The 25734-nt window shown below is 36.6% G+C and overlaps 1 protein-coding gene across 4 annotated transcripts in view; it reads right to left on the bottom strand.

Moving 5' to 3' along the window:
* The window catches only part of NOX4 (NADPH oxidase 4), a 361705-nt gene that overhangs the window by 269821 nt on the left and 66150 nt on the right, over nt 1–25734 (bottom strand). For 3 of the 4 annotated variants that reach the window (XM_035009409.1, XM_035009407.1, XM_035009410.1), the window contains exons 10-12: nt 12590–12806; nt 10231–10395; nt 9849–9911 (exon numbers count right to left, since the gene is read on the bottom strand). In XM_035009409.1, the coding sequence (XP_034865300.1) occupies nt 9849–9911; nt 10231–10395; nt 12590–12806 (445 nt within the window). The remainder of the gene's footprint in view (nt 1–9848; nt 9912–10230; nt 10396–12589; nt 12807–25734) is intronic. The other variant, XM_035009408.1, reaches the window with a different exon arrangement.

Raw genomic sequence — 25734 nt, 5'->3', positions numbered from 1 at the left:
AAGCAGAGTCTACGTTATTTCTTTAATCGAGAATCCACGAAGAATATCAATGAACAAAATTAACGTCCATCTCAGGTAATCACTAAGAGATGCTACATCTCATAGGAAGCAGTAATTTTCATGCTTTCTTAAGTTTGGGCTTTTTAAAAGCCATCTCTGATTTGCATATCTAAATTAGGTGAAAGCATACCCTGATAGAAAATTTGTTTTGGTAGAAAATCCAAACTTTGGTAATTAAAGAGCATGGCTGAAAAGCACCGTTAAAGATCTATTACATAGCTGAAGAACAAAATGTAAAACTCTATCAAGATCTGAAGCCCATAAAGGTCTAAAAAGGGAGAAGAATCTGAAAACATGAATTCTGGATCTAACTTTTTCATCAGTCATGTTACTTTGATCCCTTAAAGAATCTGTGCTTTAGATATACCCTCTCCCGAACAATAAGCAAAAAAAAAAAAAAAAAAAAAGTTGGTGTTTGCACTACAAGTTGTTTTATAAATGATGTATAGTTGACATATAATATTATATGGGTTTCAGGTATGCAACACGGTGCTTCGAGAATTATATACATTATAAAATGCTCACCACGATAAGTGTAATCACCATGTGCCACCATACAAAGTTATTACAATCTTATTGACAATATTCCCTAAGCTATACTTTTCATCTCTGTGACTTATTTATTTTATAGCTGGGAGTTTGTGCCTCTTAATCCCCTTGGACTACACATTTCTAAAGTTCAATGAATTTAGATAAGCTAGGATTTTTTTTCTGTGTCTCCTATTTAAATTCAAGTTTTAAAAAAGAAGAATTTTCTCACAAAAGATATATTTACCACACTTTTTAATATATTTATAAATATATAAATGAATATAAATATATAAGTTAAAGACATACATTTAAATGTCATTTGTAGTGGAAATTGTGGTGCATTGCTCAGATCTTCCTCCCCCCACCCCCAATTTTCAGGATCAAAACACTAATTCCTCAATCTCCCAGCTGTTCAAGTGTTTCCTGCAGAGCTCATTACTGAGACCCTCCCCAGGAATGGCTAGCCACAGAAGCAAAGCTTCCGTGCCTCTAAGTGCCTCTCCCTGGAGCTATCTGACCTCCAACGACTGGTCACTGGAGAGTACAAAGGTTTGACCTCTTGACCTCAACATAGGACAACTCTGAACTTGCATTTTAGGCAGAGCTCTTGTCAGACCTGAGGAGGCCTCTGTTGAGACGGTTCAAGTTCTGTGGTGTGTTCTCAGTCCCTCCTTCCTTATCAATGTTGTCCTGAGCACACTCCCCACAAACTTCCTCAGGAAAATCTTTACCTTTCAGTCTGTTTCCCAGGAAACCCAACCTAAGACATTCATCCTACAGGCTAGTCAACCACAGGAGGCAAATCTTCAGTTCCCTCAAATGACTGTTTCTCAACCAATCTGTGGCCAGAATTTAGTTACTGCATGCTGCAGAATGAAGCAAACAAAACAAAACAATTCAGTTTAATCCTGTCTTGGTTCTCCAGCCATTCTCTAAAATAAGAACCGTAATAGTTGCAAACTTACTGAGAATTTATTATATGCCAAGCACCATGCCTAGCACTTGATTATATCTAAAAGATGCAGAGTAACTGCATAGAGAAGTTACTATTATTAACCACATTTTAAAAAATTTTTTTAAATACTTTATTTATTTACTTGAGAGAGAGAGAGAGCATGAGAGCGGGGAGGGTCAGAGGGAGATGCGGGACTCAATCCTGGGACTCCTGGATCATGACCTGAGCCGAAGGCAGTCGCTTAATCAACTGAGCCACCCCAGCGCCGCTATTAACCACACTTAATAAAGAAGTGAACCAAAGTTAAAGATGTCAATAGTCATAGTACTAAATGGGGGATCTAGGCCTCCAATCCAGGCTGTAGGATTCCAAAATCCAGTCTAACACTACACAATGGCCTCTGATCCCCATCAGTCCTGTCAGCAAACATATGCCTGGTGGTTCCACTTGAGAGAATCCAGGTGCATTAGCAGAAAACAGTCACAGCTTCCTGGGAAAACCCACCAGATTAGCACGTCTTCCTTGTGTAGGAAAGTCAACGTCAAGCGTAAGAAACACTGAAGCACTTTAAGCAATTAACACTCCCAACCACTGGATTCCTAATTAAATCAGTACTCAAAACTTAGTTGTACTTTGACTAAAATTGTGAGACCTACTGCAGTGCTTCTGTACCTTATCTTTTGTACTTATTTTTGTATTTTTAGTCTTAAAAGCTTTATCTCCATTTTTAAAAATGAAAGTGAAACTACTGAATTTATAATTGTATATTTTATAGATTTGATTTTTCTGTACATTGGCACAGTATGTGAAAACAAGGATTAGATTTTTTTTCTAGCAGGGGAATCTGACCTTTAATGTTCCACATAGAGAAGGGCTTAGTAGTATGGACAATCCAGAACTTTCAACTGCATTTTTCTCTAACATTTTTATAGTTTCAGTAAATGTCTCTCCTAAATGGCAATTCTTTTTTGTTGTTTGACTCCAACAACAAGGATTTCCAAAAGCAAGGGGAGTTTCAGAAACAGGAATGCCCTTGGGGCACCTGGGCAGCGCAATAGGTAAAGCGTCTAACTCTTGATTTCGGCTCTGGTCATGATCTCAGGGCTCCCACAGAAGCGAAGCTTCCGTGCCTCTATCTAAGTGCCTCTCCCTGGAGCTATCTGACCTCCAACGACTGGTCATTGGAGAGTACAAAGGTTTGACCTCTTGACCTCAACATAGGACAACTCTGAACTTGCATTTTAGGCAGAGCTCTTGTCAGACCTGAGGAGGCCTCTGTTGAGACGGTTCAAGTTCTGTGGTGTGTTCTCAGTGTGTGGGATTGAGCCCTGCATCAGACTCAGCATGGAGACTGCTTGAGATTCTCTCTCTCCCTCTCCCTCTGCCCCTCCTCTGCTTGTGTGTGCAAGCGTGCGCACACTCTCTCTCAATAAATAAAATCTCTAAAAAACATATGTATGTGAATGCCCTGAACGTCAATGGATGGTGAGTCAGGTGAGAGCACAGAACAGCTAGCTAGCAACGTGCCTTTCTGCCAGGCAGGTCCATTTTTATATCTCACCTCTGGCATTAACCAGCTGTGTGACTTTGGACATGTTATTTAATCTCAGGCACATTATTTTCTGCATCATACAGGATGAACAATACATGTCTCATAGGAATACAACAAAAATTAAAACTACAATATTTTCAAAGTTTATGAAGGAACTTCTTGGGCACTTAATTAGTAGGGACTATTACCCTTAACAAAGATAAAGTGTTTACACACTTTTTAGTGGGAATCAGGAAATGGGAAATTGCTTTGTGTTGCTTTTTTTCACAGGAACCCTTAAGGGAAATACCCAGTGAAAATGTTTGAGAAGCATGCATTTTACATGTAAGTGCCAAGTCGAAGTAATTAGACAAAAAGAAAGAAATGGCAGGAAAAGACAATACATTAACATAACAGCACAATGTAAAATTTAGCTTAGAACTGTTTGCTTTACTCAAATTCGTTCCTAGGCAGCAGCAAGATTTGCCTCTTTTCCCCTTTATGAAAATAGAAACTCCCTTGGGGGATAGTAGGAGTGAGCCAGCCAGTAACCCCCCAAAATCTGGGAAGGCTATAAACCATTTCCTAAGCCTACACAAGTACACAGATGGTCTGATGAAAAGAACTTCCTTTGCCTTAACATTTTTTTTTTTTTTTGGAAGCCAACTATTGTTACAATTTAAACTATGAGATACAGATACCAAAAAAAAAAAAAAAGATATTTAAAATAAGAACAAATGTGAATACACAACCTAAACTTAAAAAACGAAGACCTATTTCCTAAGAAATATTCATAGCATTTGTCAGATAAGCACAGAAATTAGGAACAAGGGATTTTCCACTGTTAGCCCAGGGAACAGGGGATGGAAGGTGAAAAAGAACCTATTGTTTTTGACCAGAAAAACTCATGGATTGTTTCCTTTTGCCTTTGGTGTTTCTCCCCCAACCACTTTTTCCATAAGTACATCCCCCCTCCTCTTCTGAGCTAAAGAAAAATAGCCACCATGACCTTACAGATTAGACTCAGAACAGAGCTGGCAATCTAGTCTTTAACTGTAAACACTTCAGCCATAAGCATTTCTCCTTTTTCTTTAATCCCTATAACTTCCTCTTCTCTAGCTTCACCTTCCAAGTAAGAGTATGCCAAAACAGAACAACAACAACAAAAAAAGATGAGGAAAAGAGAATCTATCTATAAAGTATTTATCAAGCTAGATCACAAATGCTAGTTATATATTAGGTGTTTTCACTCTTTCAACAGATTTGCATTGGGTTACTCTGTGTCCCAGACACTGTGCTATGAATGCATCTTTGAAAGGGTTCCTGGACCTTTTGGTTAGGAATAAGGAGGCATTAACCAAATAATCTAAGGTCACTGGTGTTCAAGACTGTACAGAAGCACTTATAAGAGGAAAAGGTCAAGAAACAACCTACTAGGAAGGGTCTGCGAAGGCTTCTCAAGAAGTGACACTGAATGAGGTGGGAAAGATGAGAAGAACCGCCCGGGCAAAGAGAGTGTCAGGCATTTGGAGTGTGAATTAGTAGAAGACGCAGACAGAGGTTGGTTCCCAAGGGTGAACAGACTAGTTTATACCAAGACCCAAATGAGGGAAAGTGAGACAGTATTAAGTAAGTGGGTGAATATAATTTAATGAGATTGTTTATTAAAGAACTTCTCAGAACTATTAATATGCTAAGAGGCACTATGAATTTCTAAAAGTGATGTATATCAAGCAGTATTTTCCAAACTATTTTAGGTCATAGAAAAATGCTTTTTCTTTCTCATTTTTTTCCTCAGAGAATTTTCAAAGGACCATGTTCCTTTATGAGAACTGAAGAAGTGGCCTGGAAGAAGCAGAAGGAATAAGGAAAAATCTTTTCTTAATTGAAAAAAGTAAGAAAGAAGGAAAACTGGGGAGAATATAGAATTCCAGGTGTCCAAACTTTTGCCTCCATCCAATGCACTCATGAACTTGAATCTTCTGAAAAAAGCCTGCACTGGCCTCAGAGGCTTAGTGCTGAGGGCTCACCAGTCCGCCTCCAGAGTCAGGGCAGCGGGTGATGATCCTTTGTTGCTCTTAAGGAGACTCAGGAGTGTTGTATATCCAACAGAGCCTCACTGAGGTGAGGAACTCGACTGTCTCCCCCCCACCCAGGCAAACACATCCTAGTTCCCAAAGTAGGCACTAAACCATTATGTTTCCTCCAAGAATAATGTATAGTTGTTCCTATTCTCACATCTTAGGATTCCATAGGAAAAAAAAAAAAATCATCCTTCATTCAGATGACAAAAATGTCAAATATCTGAGAATATTCTTACATCATTTTAGCTCTTGATTAACTTATTTTATCTTTATACTGCTATCCTACCTTTTCTTTTTTTTTAAGATTTTATTTATTTATTTCACAGAGCGAGAGAAAGCATGAGCAGGGGGAGAGGCAGAAGGAGAGGGAGAAGCAGGCTCCTTGCCGAGCAGGGAGCCCGATGAGGGGCTCGATCCCAGGACCCTGGGATCATGACCTGAGCCGAAAGCAGATGCCTAACCAACTGAGCCACCCAGGCGTACCCTATCCTACCTTTTCTTTTAATTCATATCCAAACCCTATTATTTGGGAGTGGATGACTACAAATATGGAAAATATTTATGAATTTGAAAATGAATCAAATTCTCTTCCAAAGCTCTCTACCACATGACAGTATTCAGGAACTCACAGTAGCCAAAATAACTTTTATGGAATTCCAAAAAGGATTCTAGTTGAGTAGGGAAAAAAAAAAAAAAGTATATATATATACATACATACATATTTAGGTGACGATATCCATGAGTACTTAAGCAGAACCCTCATATGCAGGCTAGTTGAAAGAGAGGTGTTCCCACTGACATGAGATCAGGGTCCCCAGAACACAAGTTAGGCATTGTAACCCTCCACCTTTGCTCGTGCCTCCTAAATTCTCCCTTCTCATAAAGAGCATCGTGAAGACTGTATAAGCACTATCCTAAGGGCACTGTAAGCTGTGTTGGGCAACTACTGATCTAACATAATGGTTGTTAACTGCTGGCAATTCTGCCCTTCAAGGTTTATTTGGCAATGTCTGGAGACATTTCTCATTGTCACAAGTCAGGGGTACTGTTGGCAGCTAGTGGGTAGTGGCTACCAGTGTTGATAAACATCTTATAATGCACAGGACAACATGCCACAGCAAAGAATTATCTGACCCAAAATGTCAATAATGCCCAAGCAGGAAAGTCCTGATCTAGCAGAAATCTCCTTCTAAACATTCCAGGGAGATGGCTTTCTAAGTTTCTGGACTGGTCTCATTGTTAGAAATGTCTTTACCATATTGAATCAAAATATATTTCTCTAAAACTTTTTACTGTTATTCTTATTTCTACACCTTGGGATCCCAAGGGAAAAATATCTAATCCTTCACCTACATGACAGATTTTCAAAAGCTGAGACTACTGTGATATCGCCCAAATTTTTCATTTTCAGGTTGAAAAACCACATTGATGTGCTATCCCTGCTTCTCAAAAAAAATAAATAAATAATTGCAGAAGTGAAGGCAAAAATCCAAATTAAAAGGAAACATTCTAGGATTATTAAAAATAACAATAGTGTAGTTACCAAATACTGACCACCACCAGAGATACCCTCCCAGGCACAGAACCCATGAGTGACAGAGTGGGGCTGAATTCTCAAGTTCATGTTTTTTGTGTGAATATTACATTACATATAATTGTCCTCCTTTTCCTAACTCTGGCTCCTACTTCTGGTTACTCTTCCATCTGGTCTGTCCCCTTCCCCCGCTTCTCTCTCCCTCCTAATTGTGCCTGCAGCCAGCCACAGGCCTATCACAGCACTTGCCCCAATCACGTGCTTGGGAATCAGGTCAGGCCACCAGGAGCCCGTATGTCCCACACACAGCTCTTTTCTGAATTTCTCCTTTGCCCTGTGAAAGGATCCTAAGACAACTGAAAGAGAGTAGATCTAAAAGCCTCTTCTTGGCATGTACCATAAGAGAAAAATTCTTGGATTTTCTGTTTTGAGGAGCATAACATTTTCAGTGATAGAATGTATACCAAAAATTAACTATATTCTTTGTTTTTACTGAAGCTGGGTGATGAGAACATGGCGGTCCATTATACCATTCTCTCTACTTTTGTGTATGTTGGGAAATATTTTTGTAAAAAAAAAAAAAAACCTCTCTTCTCTATATTTATCATTCAGCAACTACCTTCTTTTCTTATCCCATATTCTCTATTTAATGCTATGGTGAAGAAACTATTTTCAAAATAAAGTCTCAAGTCACACACCTTAAATATATACAACTTTTTCATTTTTCAATTACACCTCACTAAAGGTGGAAAAAAAAAAAACAAACAAAGTTGCACACAAAGAAAGATTAACTTCAGAAGTAAATTTGGTATGACCCCAAGAGTAGACCAAACTCTTTAAACTACTTAAGTAAAGACAAACGTACATGCATACTTTCTCCCTATTCCCTTCTTTTTAATGTTACCAACTTCATATTCATGGGATACATGCAATCAGAGAAATGGAAATGTGTCTTAAACTACCAGAACTAAACACGGTGCTTCTGACTGTAGTGGATGCAATCATGTGAGAATGCCTTCATGATTCAGCTGAAGCATCATACAGGAAGGTTTGTTTGTCACATTTACTCGCCAAGGATCCTAAGGTCTCCTGGAACGAGGGCAATATTAAACCATGTTGTAGGGCATGCATAGCCTAGAGCAGTGAAGGGCATGACATGCCTACTTGGCTCTGGTGATGGCTGGGTCCTGGACTCTGAGGTCCTGGCTTTCAATCCCACGAAGGCAACTAGGTTTTCACTATTCCTCCTAACAACACATTTCCCCTCTCACTCTAGCCAGCCACCCACATGGCACCAGATGAAAGGGTGTCTGGACTGTACTCCTCTATTATCAGGTCGAAGAAACAACAGTAAATTAATTTCTTCCCCAAGGAGGCCAGTGTTGCCATCTTCCTTGATAAAATGGAATGTTGTCAACCATTTCACTAGATGCCAAACTACCTTTCTTTAATCATTAATAAATAAGTCTGCTACCTACAAACAGAATGCAAAATTTGAAGGAACTGAAGCAAAAATATATTTTTCCTTTAAAGAAATGCTGTTGAACAAATCATGTCTGTTTTTTCTCTAACTCCCTGACACTTCCTTTTTGTTTCTTTTATCCCTTAAATATAGATTTTTTTGACCTGTCTTCACAAGTACATGTTCTCAAGGGGCAAACTCACAATGAAAACAAAAATCGTAATAATTGCTAGCATATATTTACACGTACCTCGCACCTTCCATGTTCCAGGCTTTGTTCTATATGCTTTACTTGTGGGAGTTCACTTAAACACACAACATACCTAGGAGTAGATACTGTTTTTATCACAGTATTACTCTGAGGAAACAAATGCACGGAAAGATGAAGTAACGTGGCCAAGGGTTCCAAGTTTTCAACCTAACACATCAAATCTGAAAATGGTTGCTATTCTTGGGGCAGCTGGATGGTGCCGTCAGTTAAGCATCCAACTCTTAGGTTCAACTCCGGTTGTGATCTCGGGGTTGTGAGCTCAAGCCCTGCGCTGGGCTCCATGCTCATTGCAGAGTCTGCCCCTCCCCGGCCTCTCTCAAATAAATAAATAAATCTTGAAAAAAAAAAAGTTGTTGTCATTCCCAGGATAGCCCCACCCCTACATCTCAGCACTTAAGCACCCAGTGATTCTTCTGTCCCTGCATCTGTTCAATTTTATTTGCATATCTTAAGCATATATTTAAACATGTGGGTCCTGTTCTTAGTTACCTTTGCTAGAAATTGGAAAAAAAAAAACTCAAGTCTCCATCATCAATGGGAAATATTAAATAAATTACAGTACTATCCTACTGTGAAATATTAGGCAGTCATTAAAAAAGAATGAGGCATATGCAAATAGAGTAACATGGAAAGTTGTCAATGACATATTGTTGAGTAAAAAGAGCAAATTATAAAACAAATGATCCAGCAAATGAATGTCAAACATCTATATATGCCTAAGTATAGAGGAAAATGTCTGGAAGAATATATGCCAAATACTGGAGAAGAAAGAGGATTGAAAAGTGGGGGAAATGAGGAAAAGTGAATTGTTTACTTTTTGATAATATGCTCATGCTATACTTACAATGCAAAAAAGAATGTTAAACAATGTCTGATTGGCTAAAAATATTTGGTGACACCATTACTTAGCCAGATCTTTCCCCCACCTAATATTTATTCCATTTTATTTTTTCAACTTTATTTTCCTTTCCCTCCCTCACACACAGCCTGGGCATCAATTACAATGGACTTTTTCCTTTCTAAACACTGCCTGGATTTTCTTATGCTTCCACCTCGACTCAGAGTACCCTTTTTGTCATTAAATTCAATCTCTCTAAAAAAACCATACATACTATATTTTGGTACATATTTCATAAAAGGAAAAATGTAAATATCCAGGAAATTTTCTGTATTTTGAATCATCAATCTTTAATACATTTCAAATATATTGCTTCCTGAATTGTAAAGTGTCCAAAAATAATAAAGAGTTACAAAGTTTCTGAACAGATAATATTTCTTTGTATAAAAAAATGGCTTTCTTTAACATTTAGGGCATTGTGATCGCCTTGAATGATTTTTAGAATGAGGTAGAATACACACACACAAAAGAAAAAGATGCATGTCACTCTAAAAATTTTAAAAATCAAAACAAGTTTCTTACCATTGTAAGGGTAAATGGATGATTTTCTAACGCAGACACACTGGGACAATGTAGAATAATATACTAAAAAACAACAAACATAATTTTTAAATGACCAAGAAAGAAGTGTAAGTATTCTAATGATGGCACGAATACTAATTTTTAAAAATTATATAAAGATAAAGGAAATTTGGGGCGCCTAGGTGGCTCAGTCAGTGAAGCATCTGACTCTTGATTTCAGCTCAGGTCATGATCTCAGGTTTGCGAGATCAAGCTCTGTGTCCAGCTCTGTGCTGTGCATGGAGCCTGCTTAAGTCTCTCTTCCCCTCTGCCCCTCCCCTCCCTTAAAAAATTAAAATAAATAAATACATATATAAATAAAAGTTGCTGAACACTGACTCACCTGGCCAGGTCTTGCTTTAAAATTTTCTTTGATCATTCGGATTTCCATGACATCTGAGGGATGGCTTATGACCGAGATGATGGTAACTGGTTTATTGCTCCGGATACACCTGTAAAGTCTTTCAGCACAATACAGGCACAAAGGTCCAGAAATCCAAAGCCAAGTCTAATGGAGAATTTTTAAAATATACTTTAAGAAATACTTGTGTTGAAGGAATCTTTATATCTTGCTCAATTGTTTATTTCATACATTACAGTAATGGTATTGTAATCTGTATTTTAAATAATAAAACGTAAAGAAAAATCTGTAAAAAATAAGGTGCTCACTGTGACTTATTCAAACAAGACTAAATATAAAACAAAAGAAGTAATGTGCCACATTAACAGGTATGCATACTTTGTTTCATATTTCCTTCTGTGCATACAGAATAAATACATAATGTATGTATATGCAATATCTTCATCTAAAAAGAGAAGAAAGGAAGTTAAATGCTCAAATAAATCTGAAGACACCTTTAGAAAAAAATGCACCAGTCCAATGTTTGTTAAAAAAAAAAATCCTGGATATATGTATGAATAATTTTTTTTTTATTTTAAGGTATTAAAATGTTTTAATTTTCAGGAGTAACTGGAATTCTTCAAAATGTCAGGTAAGGGGTTTTTTAACGCTTATTTATTTATTTATTTTTTACTTGAGTGTAGTTGACACACAATATTATATTAGTTTCAGGTGTACAACTTAGTGATTTGACAAGTTTACACATTATCCTATGTTCACTATAAGTATGGCTACCATCTGTCCCATTCCATCAGTATTACAATATCATTGTTTTTCTTATGCTATGCCTTTTACTCAACTCTGGGTGTTTTTAATGCATATAATATATGCATAATGTACACATACATGTATATACAATATAAAATGTATATGAACGTATTTTAAAATATAGAGTATACTAAGCATGTTGCTTACAACTTACTTTTACATAATAAAAATAATATGAACAGAAGGTATTATATAGAATTTGGAAAGTGTAACGATTTTGCATGTGTGCTGGATAGATAGCCCCAACCCCAGGATAACCCACTGCATATGCTTAGAAGTACAGAAGCCTGTCCTGTCTGTGTGGCCAATCCTTCTCCTTGAACTGCACACCATATTTCCCCCATCACTGGGAGGCCACTGACCCAAACTTATTTTAATGGTTACTTTTTTAAACCTTATTTACATAGCTATCTCAGAGCTTTTTCCTTCCATGCAGACAGATCATGCCTCTTCCTGATATTTAGTTGCATGCTGTGTGAGCAGTAGGCGAGCCCTGCAATGCAGCAGTCTTGCAACTTTGAGACAGTCACTTACCCTTTGAGCATCAAGTTCCACATACGTAAAATGGGACTCACAGTACCTTCCCTGCCTAACAGCTAGCATTGTGTGAAGCCAAGAAAACTCTGCAAATTGCAAAGTCTATGAGAAACCTAAAGGATTATTATTAAAAATAAACACAAGACTAACATACTCATTCCAAAGTCATCTACAAATTCACTCTACTTTTTCACTCTTCTTTCTTCTCTTCTGAAAAGAGACATTTGGCATCACTGTCCCATAGGCAAAGACTGTTAATTCCCACATGGACAGCTCCCATACCCACATGGGAAGATTAGGGCTCTTATGGAACCACTCGCTGTGTATTTGGGTAAGAACTTTTCCAAGAGCAAGTATTTTAGTCAAAGACCTGGTTTTGGACTCTACTTCTGCCTGTATTTGGTTGTAGAGTTTGCTCAAGGTCTTTTATGTATTGAAGTCACAATTTCTTCATCAGAAAATCAAGGATGATAGTAATTGCTTCAAAGGGCTATTGTGAATATTAAAAGAAATTATGCATGCAGTACATTTTAGCACAGTACCTAGCAGATGATACCAAACATTCAATAAATTGATTTTACAATTTATCATTTATATCATTCATAATATCATACCACAATATTATGCTATACAATAATAATAATTACAATTAGTATTAGTTCTTTCACTATTGCTTTTATTATTCAACCTACTTTTCTCAGTGGATAGGGAAAATGTCTTTGTCACTTCTCTTTAGGCAAGTACCAGTGCCACAGTAGGCAAAGATTACATGGCCAGTTGAGCAGAATTTTCCATATTCTGTAATATCATAGGTCTTTCTCCTTGACCTGGCAGCTGCCTCTAATGGAAAAATAGGTACTATCTTGCTTCTGAAACATCCTGAAATGTTCTACAATTGCTTTATAAACCTCCAAAAACATGTTTAAATGCAATGCTGATCAATAATTACGGAAATATGGACTTGAGGAGACCATCAAAGATATAAAATTAATCTGACCTGTGGAAAATTAGCTTGAAACCTGGGCTCTTCCATACAAATGTTCACGGATCTGTTTTGGGTAAGTTCATCTGGTTTTGAAGGCCCTCCAGGGAAAGATTCATGAAAATGTTCCAAGCCATGGTCTGGTAAGTGAACATGCTGGTAGCGGGTTCCATTAGGATTGATGCAGCCAGGAGGGTGGGTATCTAAATTAGCTTGATACTTCAGCAGCCCTCTGAAATTAAATTAAGGGGGAAAAAAGGAAGATGAAAACAAAATTGAAATCAGAGGACACGGTGTAAGAAAACAGCCTCTTTTTCTTATTAACTTTCCGTAGCATTTATCTGAAAAGTGCTTTTCATATATCTTACTTAGGAGCAATTGAGAAATCCTAAAACTTCTAATGAATTCTTTACTATGGGACTAAACCAAGAGCGTTAGCCCTTAAACAAATGCTACAAATACATGGTAGGGAAGAACACATCAATCTTTCCAATTATTCTTTAATTTCACAGCCTTTATTTCAACTCTGTTAGGCATGCATACAATCATATACCAGTTTTCACTTCAATAAATACTATAATAATGAGTACTTCTGCTATATCTTCAAACACAAATGGGAAAGTATAGGGATCATATTTGATTTGGCTAAGACTGGATAAAACAGGCCTTGCTGATTTACAGAAATATTTTAAACAAACACAGTAACAGGAACTGGAAGCTTGCAACCCCTTTGGTCTGAAAATAATTAATATACAGCAATTAGACCCTACACGTTTACTTTTCAATTTCTCCATAACCAAGACTGCATAAAAGACTCTAAGATAATTAATCAGGCAGGAAAGCCTACAACCCTAAAATACCATTCTGATTGTTTCATATTTTGTGACCTTCTAAGATCACCATTCAACTTTCTGTGTTTTGTGTTGTTATTAATAAAAAGTTAAGTAAGATCTACCTCATTGGGATAGTGCATCAAGTGACAGATTGTGTAGAACATCAAAAAAGATCCACACTGCATAAGCAAATCTTGAAGAAAAAATTAAGATTTTGAAAAGCATTGGAAATTTGACAGTGTGTTTTATTTTTCTTTTAAAGATATTAAAATTTTGGCACCCAAAATTATTTTTCCTGGTTAGCCAAGAATGTATTTTTAAATGACTTCAAGTTACCAAATAATTAACATTAGTGTGTTATAAAAATGTATATTTTAAGTACATTACAGCTGATTTTATAAATGATTTTACAAATATGGTATTTTGCAACAGCAAAACTTATAACATGAATAATAAGACTAAAGAGGCCCAATATATGAAAATTAGAAAAGCAGTGGCCAAGGCAGTCTTTGCTGGAATTTACCATCTACTCAACCTGATCATTCTCCTTTTGATTATATTCATTCCTTTTCTCTCCTTTTTAAAAATATTTTATTTAGTTATTTGAGAGCGAGAGAGAGCACACAAGCGGCGTGGAAGGGCAGATGACGAGGGAGAAGCAGACTCCCTGCTGAGCAGGGAGCCCAATGAGGGGCTCAACCCCAGAGCCCTGGGATCATGACCCAAGCCAAAAGCAGATGCTTAACCAACTGAGCCACCCAGGTGCCCCTCTCTCTTCTTTTTATATTACTTTCTTCCTTATAACTAATCATAATGAGATTATATGGTATAACATTACTATGTGCTCATTAGAGAGACATTAGAGAGCACACAGTATATGTTACAGTATACTGTATGTACTAAGTAGCAGGCTGTATTATATAACATCAATGGCAGCCCACACACCCATTTTTTAAAGCAATGCAGTAGATATGGCCTAGGTACAGAATAGATTAATGGTTATTATAGAAATGTGAGCCAAGTACAGAACCCTTCATAGAATTCTAGTCATTTAATACAATCACTGTGGTATTACACTTGGAAAACCTATGAATTTGATTCAGCTCCCATTATAAGTAAAGATTTACCCAAACCTGTTGCTCCTACTGACCATCCCAAGACTGACAGGTGGGTAGGCCAAAAATCTCAGGCATTTATTCTACTGGCCTGAAATTGAACAAGTTTTGGCATAATGCACTTGGCACTATTCTAGGTGATTCTACAAAGTTCGATAAGGAGTCAGATCTGGTCCCTGAATCTCAAATACTTAAAATCTAGTTGAGAAGACATCTTCGGAGAAGCTGAATGGAAGTCAGACCACAGATAATTGGGCTAGAGTATTTTAATAAGACCTTAGCAATGTGTGGTAGACATCAGGCCCCAAACAGAGCAATTTATATACATTTCATGTTATATGCACAACAACTGTATGAAATAGGAATTATTATTCCCATTTTACAAATTAAGAAACTATTTTAATAAATTAAATAACACCCAGGGTCACACAGCTGATAAGTGGCAGAGCCAAGATTTGAACCCAGTTCTGACTCAAATTCTGTGCTCTTCACCTGTCACTATACCTCATGTTAGTTAATTGGATCCTTACAACATCCTATGTTGTCCATACCTAAAAGGTAAGGACAGGAAAATTAATATTTAAGAAAGGATGTCAGGAATTTTTAAACATCTATTTCTCACTTAAACTTGAAAACAAAATAATCATACTAAGCGTTTTGATGCCCATTACACAGATGAGAGACTTAAGGCTTTGTTTAGGTAAGAGAGTAACTAAATGGTTGTCTAAGCATGGGATTCAGAAACCTCATCTTCCTCATTCAAAAAACCTATATCATATAAAACTAATCAGTTGATTAAAGAAGTTGACATCAAGGAAAGAGGTTTAAAATAACAAAAGCCTGGAAATAAAGTCAGATAACGTGTGTGTGTGCGTGTGTGTGTGTGTTGGAAGGGGGTTGCTTAACATCGGGCAAAGGAATGTTATTTACTCCTCCCAAGTCTTAAGTGTTCAGGTGAGCAGGACAGCATGTGCTAATGATCCTTAGAATGACAAACGTTGTTACTATGCAGTACAAATCTTCAGGCCAGCTCAGTCAAACAAAGCATTGCTGTTCTTGGTATTTCAAGGGGTATGTAATATTCTAAAATCCCTTTTAGGGGTGCCTAGTATATCTCAGCATTGTCCGGCATATAAACACAGAACTGCATGTTCCTGAAAGCTCTGTTGCATTTGGAAAGATCGCATTAAACTCTAAAGAAAGACATGTATATTATGTCTGCTGAAATAAATTAGATACTAGGGATTCAAAACAATCATAAAACAATAAAAATCATACATAAGATATAATTTAATTTAATTTAATTTTTTAAAAGATTTTATTTATTTATTTGACAGAGAGAGACACAGCGAGAGAGGGAACACAAGCAGGGGGAGTGGGAGAAGGAGAAGCAGGCTTCCCGCCGAGCAGGGAGCCCGATGCGGGGCTCGATACCAGGACCCTGGGATCATGACCTGAGCCGAAGGCAGACGCTTAACGACTGAGCCACCCAGGCGCCCCTATAATTTAATTTTAACAAATGTGCTCACAGTGAAGTAAATGGAATAAGAGATATCTGATATTTACCTATCAATCCAAATATATCCATAATATCTACTCCACATTTCTATTAAAAATTCTTCAGAATGAAATTATTTTAATGGGCACCAAATAAAATGTTTAAAGAAATACTATATTCTAAGAATGCATATTCTAAAAGTTCAAGAAATTCTGTACTAGTACGAAAGGAATGAGGACTTCTATTTTTTACAGTACAGTGAAAAAGTAGGTTATTGCATTTAATGGTCTTGAAAAATAATGTAAAATTATTGGTTTGGTTAGAAGTATACTTCCTCCTTTTCTAAATCTATAAGCAGATAGAGCTGTACATTTCTGTTCAATGCATACATGGGTCTTTAATTTCAGGATATTGTCCGTAGGAGGAATGGAGGGGTAGGGGAAGCCCTAGTACAGGGGAAGGTCTCTGTACTTTGGTCTCTGACCTGGCCACTGGCTGACAGTGTGGTCTTGGGCAGATAACAGCTTCGAATGTTCTCACTCACTCTAAGATGGGGCCACCGATCTTTACCACACAAATTTGTTATAAAGTTTATAGGAACAGGCAGTAAGGCATGAAGCACCTTACTGGTATGCCCAATACTTATCCTTTCAACACAGAGTTCAAAATCTGCCAGTGTCCTTCCATGTGAACCCATCAGTATCTTTGCCACCTTATTTAGCCAAATCTAACTGAGATTCTGTGCTTGTTTTTGTTTTGTTTTAATGAGTAATATTTTTTATTTGTTATCATTGTCTGTCTATAGATCTTTTCTCTCTTATCCATGTTGCTTTGATGGCAACAATTACAAAATGAGACCAAAAAAAGAACATTTTAGTGGAGTTTTAAGACACGTAACCTATGCCATTTAGCTTGAGTAGCTTAAAATAACATACAGTTCTCAAATTAAAAGATATTTTTCTTTTCAAGATTTATTGGGGGGAAGGGCAGGGAAGACAGAGAATCTCAAGCAGACACCTGGCTGAGCGCAAACATGTCTCATGCATTTATATACGCCCCCCCCCCCCATATATCCATACTCACTGCCAAACCCTGTCAGCCTTCTAGCAAGTTTCTGGCACATGGTAGACCTTTAGTGCATTTCTGGTGAACTGATTTTCAAAGCAAATAATCACATAATTTTTTTGCATATAGCAAGGGCATAGAAGTTAAAATAAAGAAAACATTCTTGTATATACTGTTGTATCTTTCATAAATAAATGATAAATAATTGGAAAGGAAAACGATGTCCATGAATGGTAAACAAAGAGTCTTGCCAAGTTAAGATGGTGATGTAACAGGGGTAGGGGAAGAAAGCACACAGACACTGTAGAAATAGGAATGCTTATTACTCATTTTTTTAGTTGTATTATGTTCCAAAGGAGAGATTTTGAAATATCTTTGGAATGTTTAGTGTTCTTCTTATCATGAGAAGTCAAGGATTTTATGGTGTATCAAAATAAATGGCTGTGGATGCTATTGTTTTGGTACTCATAAGGATTTCAAGATGTGCTTTCAAAACTCAACAGAGTTTCAAAAAATAGGTTTCTTTCTTTTTTTCCTTTTTTCTTCAAGAGGCAGTATAGTTATACTACCATTTTTTTAATGACAAAGTTATAGAAAATAATACAGTACACAGAATAAATCCCACTAGGTTACAACACAGAAATAATAAAAATATTTTATGGCAAAAATTAAATATTACAGAATGCCATGCCTGCCGGTAGGAGAATCACAAAATCATTCTTACTTTAATTGCATGTTAAAAAATAATCTAACAAATGCAGTGTCGCTTATGTAACCTTTATGTTTGTGATTTTAATCCTTTTTTAAAGTAGAGAAAAAAAAAAAATCCTTGTCCCATGAGGAACCTACTTTTTTCCTAGTATTCTATAACACAAAATGTTTCTTTACAGAAAAAATAGAACAACCTGTTTCTGACTGTTCTTTTTACTTTGCTTCAATACAAAAAAAGAGCTTAAGAAAACACACCCAAATTCATTATTTTAAAACCCACTGGAATTCACTGACTTCTGTGGAATCCACTAGAATGCACACTACTTAAGGTCAAGGATTCGTCCTGTTCCTCAGCTATATTGCTGGTGCCTAGAACAGGGCCTATAATCAATAGCAGGCATTCAATGTATATTCACTGAATGACTTTATGAATGACTGGAAGTATACCTACAACTTTTTGTTTGGGTTGCTGTTGAAACACATGATTGAGGAGTCATCTGGCTTTAACAAACACAGAAGGGGGTTTGAACTCATAATCCAACTTCAAAAAAGATGTCTAGATATTAGGAAATGGTATTTAGTAAAGTAAACCATGTATGCACATTCACCTTTGTAAAAAATACAATTAAATCAGTCTGCAACTTACAATCCTTCTTCACCCTTGAGTATTTCTAAATTCATTCTGAGATTTTAGCCCTGCCCTGCCCCTGACCCAATTCTAATCTAAGCAGACAAGTTATCAAGCAAGTCATGTTGTCTACCTATTTGTTAGGAGCATGTTAGAAGTGGCATGCTTTCCTAAGCTAAGGATCCAGCATACATCAAGGAAACTCTAAGCATCTGAGTACATGTCAGATCAAAGCTTTCACTCCCATCCCCACTTCGTCTGGTCTAGACAGGTCCTTGCCTCTTCATTCCTTCCTGGGTGCTTGCTACTGACACCTGAATGAACTCACATCCCGCAGCTTGACTGGAGCACAGATTGTGTCTAGCTCTTAAGATGGTGTTGTCCCATGTTCAAGACTGGGCAACACAGACCGGGCCAACATCACGGGTATGTGAGCTTTGCAGTATCATGGAGCCATGCTCTTAGAAAGGCCCCATGATTGGTCCAATAGTTGGTTGTCACCATCTTGAAATGCTTAATAATTTTTTATCAAAGGGCTTCACATTTTCATTTTGCAGTGAGCCCTGCAAATTAAGTAGCCAGCCACAGAAACTATGCAGCTGGCAAAACTAAACCTTGGAGCCTAAAAACACAGGATCAAGACCGGAACATTCCTTAAGTGTGTAAAGTTAAATAGGTCATTTTATGAACTTTCCTCAGCTGGATAAGTGAGACAGTCCATGTGCCTCTCTACTCCACAAGTATATAAAGCAAAGGACTTTGATCTCTTGGGAAGAAAAAAATGTGTAAGCATCCGATATTTCTTAGTATATTCTCTGCTTTCAGACCTCACTAAAATGGTAGTGGGAATAAAAGAATGATTTCACATTTTAGAAAAATGGTGCCCTTGTTCCTTCTTAAATGGTGCCCTTGTTCCTTCTCTTTCCTCCCAACTTTGTTACCTTCACCTCCAGCCAGGACCACTTGTTACTATGAATAGGATCCAAGAGGAAAGTGAGATTAAAATTATGTGAGAAAGTATTTGGTCTGAAACTCACTATTCCTATCTTCAGAGTGGGGAAAAAATAAACTCACAATTTAGATTTAAAAATTGTGAACAAAAGTAGCTTCCAACACAAGTGAATTTATGTACATGAAAATGCTCTGTATATACCGCATCAATCTACCCATACATATGGAATTCTTAAGGGATAAAATGCCACATGACCTCAATACCTACCCCCACCTGCTTCCAGGATAAAATAGCAGCAAAAGTAAATAAATCATAAGACCTTAGCCAGAATTGTTATACAGAAAAATCATTTTTTTACACAAAAAATGAAAATCAATCCTATGAATAGGAAATTAGGAGTGGGGGAAAAACACATCTTAAAGACCATAGCTGTATAGAACATTGTTATTAACATATGGGAAATATGTAAATTTTATGTGACAGAGATTTGAATTCCAGATAAGAAAGACTTAATTCTTTAGGAATTGTATTCACTCTGTGTATGTGGATAAAAATTCAAAAGCCAAAAAGTGAAAGAAAACAAAGAAATGAAATTATTTTCTTCTGTAACCTAAAGAGTTTTTAGCCACAGAATTACACAAAAATCTCCAACAAAAAATGTGCCAATCTGCAAGACGACCAAAATAGGCAAGACTTAAAAGCTAATTCCTCTGGCACAGGAATTGATATACTAGTTACCATAAGAACCTATTATCCAGAGAACACTGAACATAAGCGACAGTCCCAAAATGGGAATCCAATTACATTGAAACAAAAACACAGATTATTTTTTATTGTTATCTGCAATGCTTTGATAATTGGGGAAATCTGGAAGGGCCTAGAAGGACAATAAATTCCTGGCTAAAAGCCAATTAATACAATTCCACTTAATCCAGCACACACTCATTGGTGACTTGTGACAGGGATTCCATTGATAAAGATAGGTAAGAAACATTCTTGCCCTCAAAAACACTATAATTTACCTAGGAGAGATCACTGCTGTATTGCCTTTTGTCTTTCATACTGGAACTCACAGATACATAATGGGGTAGGCAGAAGAGAGCACTGGACTGTTCCACCATTCAACCACAACTCCTGCTGTACCTCGACATTCTCCCTTTTATATAAGATTTTACGTAGTGTATCCTATTCTGTACTTCTGGATATATGGTGTTTATGGGAATTTCTATCTTCCCCCTGGATATTTTCAAGGAGTATACATGTAGGTTCTTTCTTTTTTTTCTGTGCAATTCGCATTCTCCTTAATCTATGTTGTTAGCAATGACAGGCACCACTCTGAGGCTTGGTATAGATTTTAAAAGATGTGGACCACCTGTCCACTGAATGAAGAGCTACAAAGACACAATGTAACAAGAATACTGGTAAGAGTATCTCTTCTACTGTATTTTTATTAGCTCTAGTCTAGAACCTAGCTTTTTTCATTGTTATTTTCAAGTTACCTGGAAGAATTTTGGACATTAAAATAACACATAGATATAATTTTATTATTATAATTATTATAAAGTTGTATTTATTATGTGCCATAACAAGGCTGAACGTTGTAAGAAATACTTATAAAGGAATACAAAAAAATTTCATTTTCTTACTGTCTTCTCGGAGGACTAAATTTCATCTTCAAAACCTTGAAATCTATGTAACGTAACAAAATTGAATTTCTTACTCAAAACATAAAAAATACACACATATACACTCACCAACTTTTATGGATAAATTAGACAGTTATCCCAGATTTTCACATGACATGAATATATTTCATTCATAAGCCAGGTACCTTCCAAACCATGAAAAAAATCATTCATTAATTCAAGAAAAGATTAGAAATTAAATGCATAGATTCTAGGGTCAGACTGTGGGTCAATCCCCAGTCCTATCAGGCCCTAACTAGGTGGCTTTAAATAATCATTTAATTTAACCTTCTGTGCCTCATTTTCCCATTTGTAAAATGAGGATAATAATAGTACTTACCTCATAGTGCTATGAGATTAAAAACAAAACAAAATTGTGTGCATGTGGGGAGGGGTATATATGTATATATATATGTGTGTGTGTGCATAAATTAGTGCTAAAAACAGTACCTGTCACACACTGAATTATTATTACATAAACCTTGGACATTATTATGATGAGTATCATTATTATCCTCTAAAATGATAATATGATTGATAGGCCAAAACCATATTTATTAGGTAAGTTCTCCTTACAGAACCTTCATGTGAGAAGAAAATTTTCCCAGTGTTTCTTATTTTCCCCACAATATTGTTTTGAACTCTGGATAAAACTGAAGTGGAGATATAAAATGTATAAATGTAATATTACGGCTCTCTAGTAAAACTCTAGCTTTAAGAGGCTTCATTCAGTTCAGTTATTTTTAACTTCCTTTGGACGATATACAGCCTTGGGAATCTAATGAAAGGTAGTGTGTGTGTATGTGTGTGTGTGTGTGTAATGTATTAAATATAAATATATATGCGTATATATATTTACACACACACACATTGTGCATGGGGGGTTTGTATTCAGGAATTCATGAATCCCCTGCAACCATTCAATGATTCCTAGAGATTATGAATCCAAGTAGAGAACTCCTACTCTATTGAAAGAGATAGGATTTTGAGGTAGAAATAAAGGGCATCAAACTTAGAATAATTATGCACACCTATCAGAAATTAATTATCTAGAAACTATACAGAACAGGTTACCTGTAAGAATGATGAGTAGTAGCAAAAGATTTAGCTATGAACATAACATAAAAAAAAAAAAATTTAGCCATGACCATGAACATGCAAATCCTCAACCTTCTACCTAACATGGTAGAGGATATTCAATTATGATCTGTAAAGTGGGACAAAGTTACACAAATCTACTGTGTCTATTATTTGAATGTTCTAGGCTCCCAAATACCCATGTAGAGCCCCTATTTGAGGTAAGGTTTCCTTTTGTGATTCAGTCTCCCTAGAACTTTCCCCTAACGCTTAGGAATAGGTAGAATTAGAATCACCATATGTCCTGGTCACCCACAAGTCACTGCTTAATTATTAACAGCATCCCATTTCATTCTCAGAAGTGTCTGGTTTGGACAATACATTATATAGCCAATTCAAATCTAGAGGCAAGGAAAGGAACATAGAAAAGAAGATGTAGGGAAATAAATTGTTCTTCCCCAGTGCTAGAATAGAATTGGCTTAACTAACACCTCTGGGCCTTCCTTTCCCTGGGCTTTACCAAGTTCCCACTGACATTTTAGGCGCAAATGCCTCTGACTAGTGGGAAGATCACACAGGCCAGTGTGGGTGAAAGAAGCCCTCAGTGCAAGTGGCTTCTAAAAGGGAAGATATTTGGGAATTGGTGACTTTCTTTCTTTTTTTTTTTTTCTCAAAGATTTTATTTATTTATTTGACAGAGAGAGACACAGTGAGAGAGGGGACACAAAGCAGGGGGAGTGGGAAAGGGAGAAACAGGCTTCCCGCTGAGCAGGGAGCCCAATGAGGGGCTCGATCCCAGGACCCTGGGATCATGACCTGAGCCGAAGGCAGACACTTAAGAACTGAGCCACCCAGGTGCCCCAGGTACTTACTCAAATTGCATAGTTACCTCTATCCCCCAAGAGAATGTTCTTAAATTTCCTCCTCCTAAGGGCATAGCGGAGGGAGGATAAGCTAGTACAGTAAGCCTAACTTTATAAATATTTGTCTAACCCTGGTTAACTTCTTGAGCCTAAACTCCTATGAAGCCGACAGTGCCTCTGGTTCACTAATGTCATTGTTGACAAAGGCTGCCCACTGTGTTCCCCTTGTTGAAAGAATAAATGATTTTAGAGACATGCACATAGAAACACATTCCTTTTAAATCCCCCTACAAAAAGGATTCAAACAGAATATAAATCATGCTCTACAATGAACTCTCGCCAGCAAGTATTCCCAAATGGCAAAGAGCTCTGTTTGAAAGAATAATGTACCATGTAATATATAAATAATATATATTAGTTTATATAATAAAATAAGATCTGAGAAGTCCAGCAGAGCTAACACAACAATACTATTTACACAATTAATTGGCTCTCCTTGTCATACATGCGTTTGAGGAAGCCCTTCCCCCTTCTCTTTTTCAGAATTGTCCTCTCTTATGTAAATAAAAAAGTAAAATACAATCACTACCCGCCCCCAACACTCCAGGCTAGAGCCAGTGGGTGTTGACTATGGTAAGATTGAGAGGCCAGGGTGCCAAATCTCATTTACAATGCATTCCCTCCACATGCCTGTCAGAGGAGCAGGGTTAGTCTCTCAGCTGAGGCTCTGTGACATTCATAATTGCTTTTCCCTCCAATATCCCTTTTATCAGTAAGTGAGAATGGCAGTATATATATCCTCCTGATGAGTTTTTCAAATGAAAATAAAGAAATGTCCAGTTACATTCATGTCTGAAAAGAGGAAACAGTTTTGGCTTTTCTTGTTCCTCAAATGTCTTCTGAATTGAAGTATCTTTAATATAGCAGGCAAATAGCAAACTCCTAGAAAGGTGTATTAAAAATTAAAAGAAAAAAAAAATCCCTCAGGAGGAGGCTTGTCTTGTAAGTCCCAAAGTAAACCTTTACTGTTAAAATCAATTGAATTTTTGAGACCTAACAATGTTATAAAAATTGTTGCCCTTTCAAGGAATATTCTTTTGATCTGCTAAGTAGTTTTCATTATACTTTCATCAAATTACTTTGTAGATAGGAAAATCTGGGCTCTTCAAAAGTGCTGTGTCTTTATTAAAAAAAAAAAGATTCTTCAAACAGTTCAATGTAGTTTCTTCCTAATACAACTATTAGGTATTGGCACAAGTATAATTTTTTTCCTGCTAACACTTGAATATGCTTATATTATGTCTACATTGCTGTATTCACTTATTTAAATCTGAGACAACCCCATGATGTAAGTGATTTTATTAAGCTCATCTAATAGTTAAGAAAAAGAAAGGACAAATTATCTGGCAAGGTCATACAGCTATTAATAATCTACCTCTTAATTGCTGTGCTTTTTTGACCTCTTGGAAAGGAAAATTAGCAGATTTTAAAGATACACCTGACCACTGAAAAGAAACATCTGAATTCAGTGTATATGAAATGTGTTTTTTAGGGTGTCATGCAATAGATTTGCTTATAAATAATTTTAAAAATCTAAAACATGGTTACCAAGTATGAAAATTAGGTTAAGCTAAGGGCACAGTTAATCGTGAAACAGGACAACCGGGTCCTAAATAATGGCTGCAATATTTGCAGCAAAAAAGATAAGCTTTCCATGTTGCCAACATCATATCACATACCCAGAGCACTGCAGTTAGTGTGGTTTCCAGCTTTAAAAGGGACACAAGGGAAGCATACCAAACAGCAGCCAGCCTAAGTTAGTGGTGTGGAATGTGGGCTCAGGAATCTGATCCCTGGGTTCAAACCCAAACTCTTCTACTAACTACCCATGACTTTTAACAAGTTACTTCACCTGCCACTGCCATTGCTCTGTCACCCTGACAATGAGAATAATAATAATAATAACAACAACAGCAGCAGCAGCAGATTTTACCAGGGTTGTTGGGAGGATTTAATGAGATCAAACATTAGTAAGTTACAAGATAAGTACTCAATGAACATTAACTATTAATATATATATTTTTAAATTTGGAATAATGATGAGACTTGAAATAATCATCGAGCAAGAAACAGATGAGCAGAATTTGAAGGAGAGGGGCTCAATTTCCATGGCCTACAGAGTCCCAGACATTGAAGTCACTGGATTAAATTAAAATAAAATAAATTCTGGTTCAAAAGGGAAAGAACTTTGTGAAAATTAGAGCTTCTCAAAGGCAGAACTGTCTTTTCAGAATTAGATATTTAGTTTGTATGGGAGACTCAAGGCATCTTACTTGAGATATCCTTTAAGCTTCTTTCAAAATTTGAGATTCCATGAAAACAAAATTGACCTTCGAAAATCATTGGAAGCAACTGCTCCTCCTATTGCAAAAGTCTGCTCAGGCAGAGAAACCAGTCAACAATCTCTAATCATTTCATCCTTGAAGCCTAAAAGTTTCAAAAATTTCTAGCCTACATTGATTCTTCAATTCTGAACTACCAGAATTCCTGAAAATAAAATATGTTTTTACCTGTAAAATATGCAGTTTAAAATTCTCTCTAGCACTTTCAATTGACATTTTAATTCCAAACTAATTACCAATGCTGGAAGACTAAAGATCATATATTATATTGTTCTACTATACCTCATTATAGTACTTAGCATACTGATGGAAAGAGTAAATGCCCAGAAAA

The sequence above is a fragment of the Mirounga leonina genome, unplaced genomic scaffold (genome assembly GCF_011800145.1).
Source record: "Mirounga leonina isolate KUSES-001 unplaced genomic scaffold, KU_Mleo_1.0 Mir_153, whole genome shotgun sequence".
Lineage (NCBI taxonomy): Eukaryota > Metazoa > Chordata > Mammalia > Carnivora > Phocidae > Mirounga > Mirounga leonina.
The sequence above is the reverse complement of the archived record's forward strand: the minus strand, read 5'-3'. Positions and strand labels throughout refer to the sequence as shown.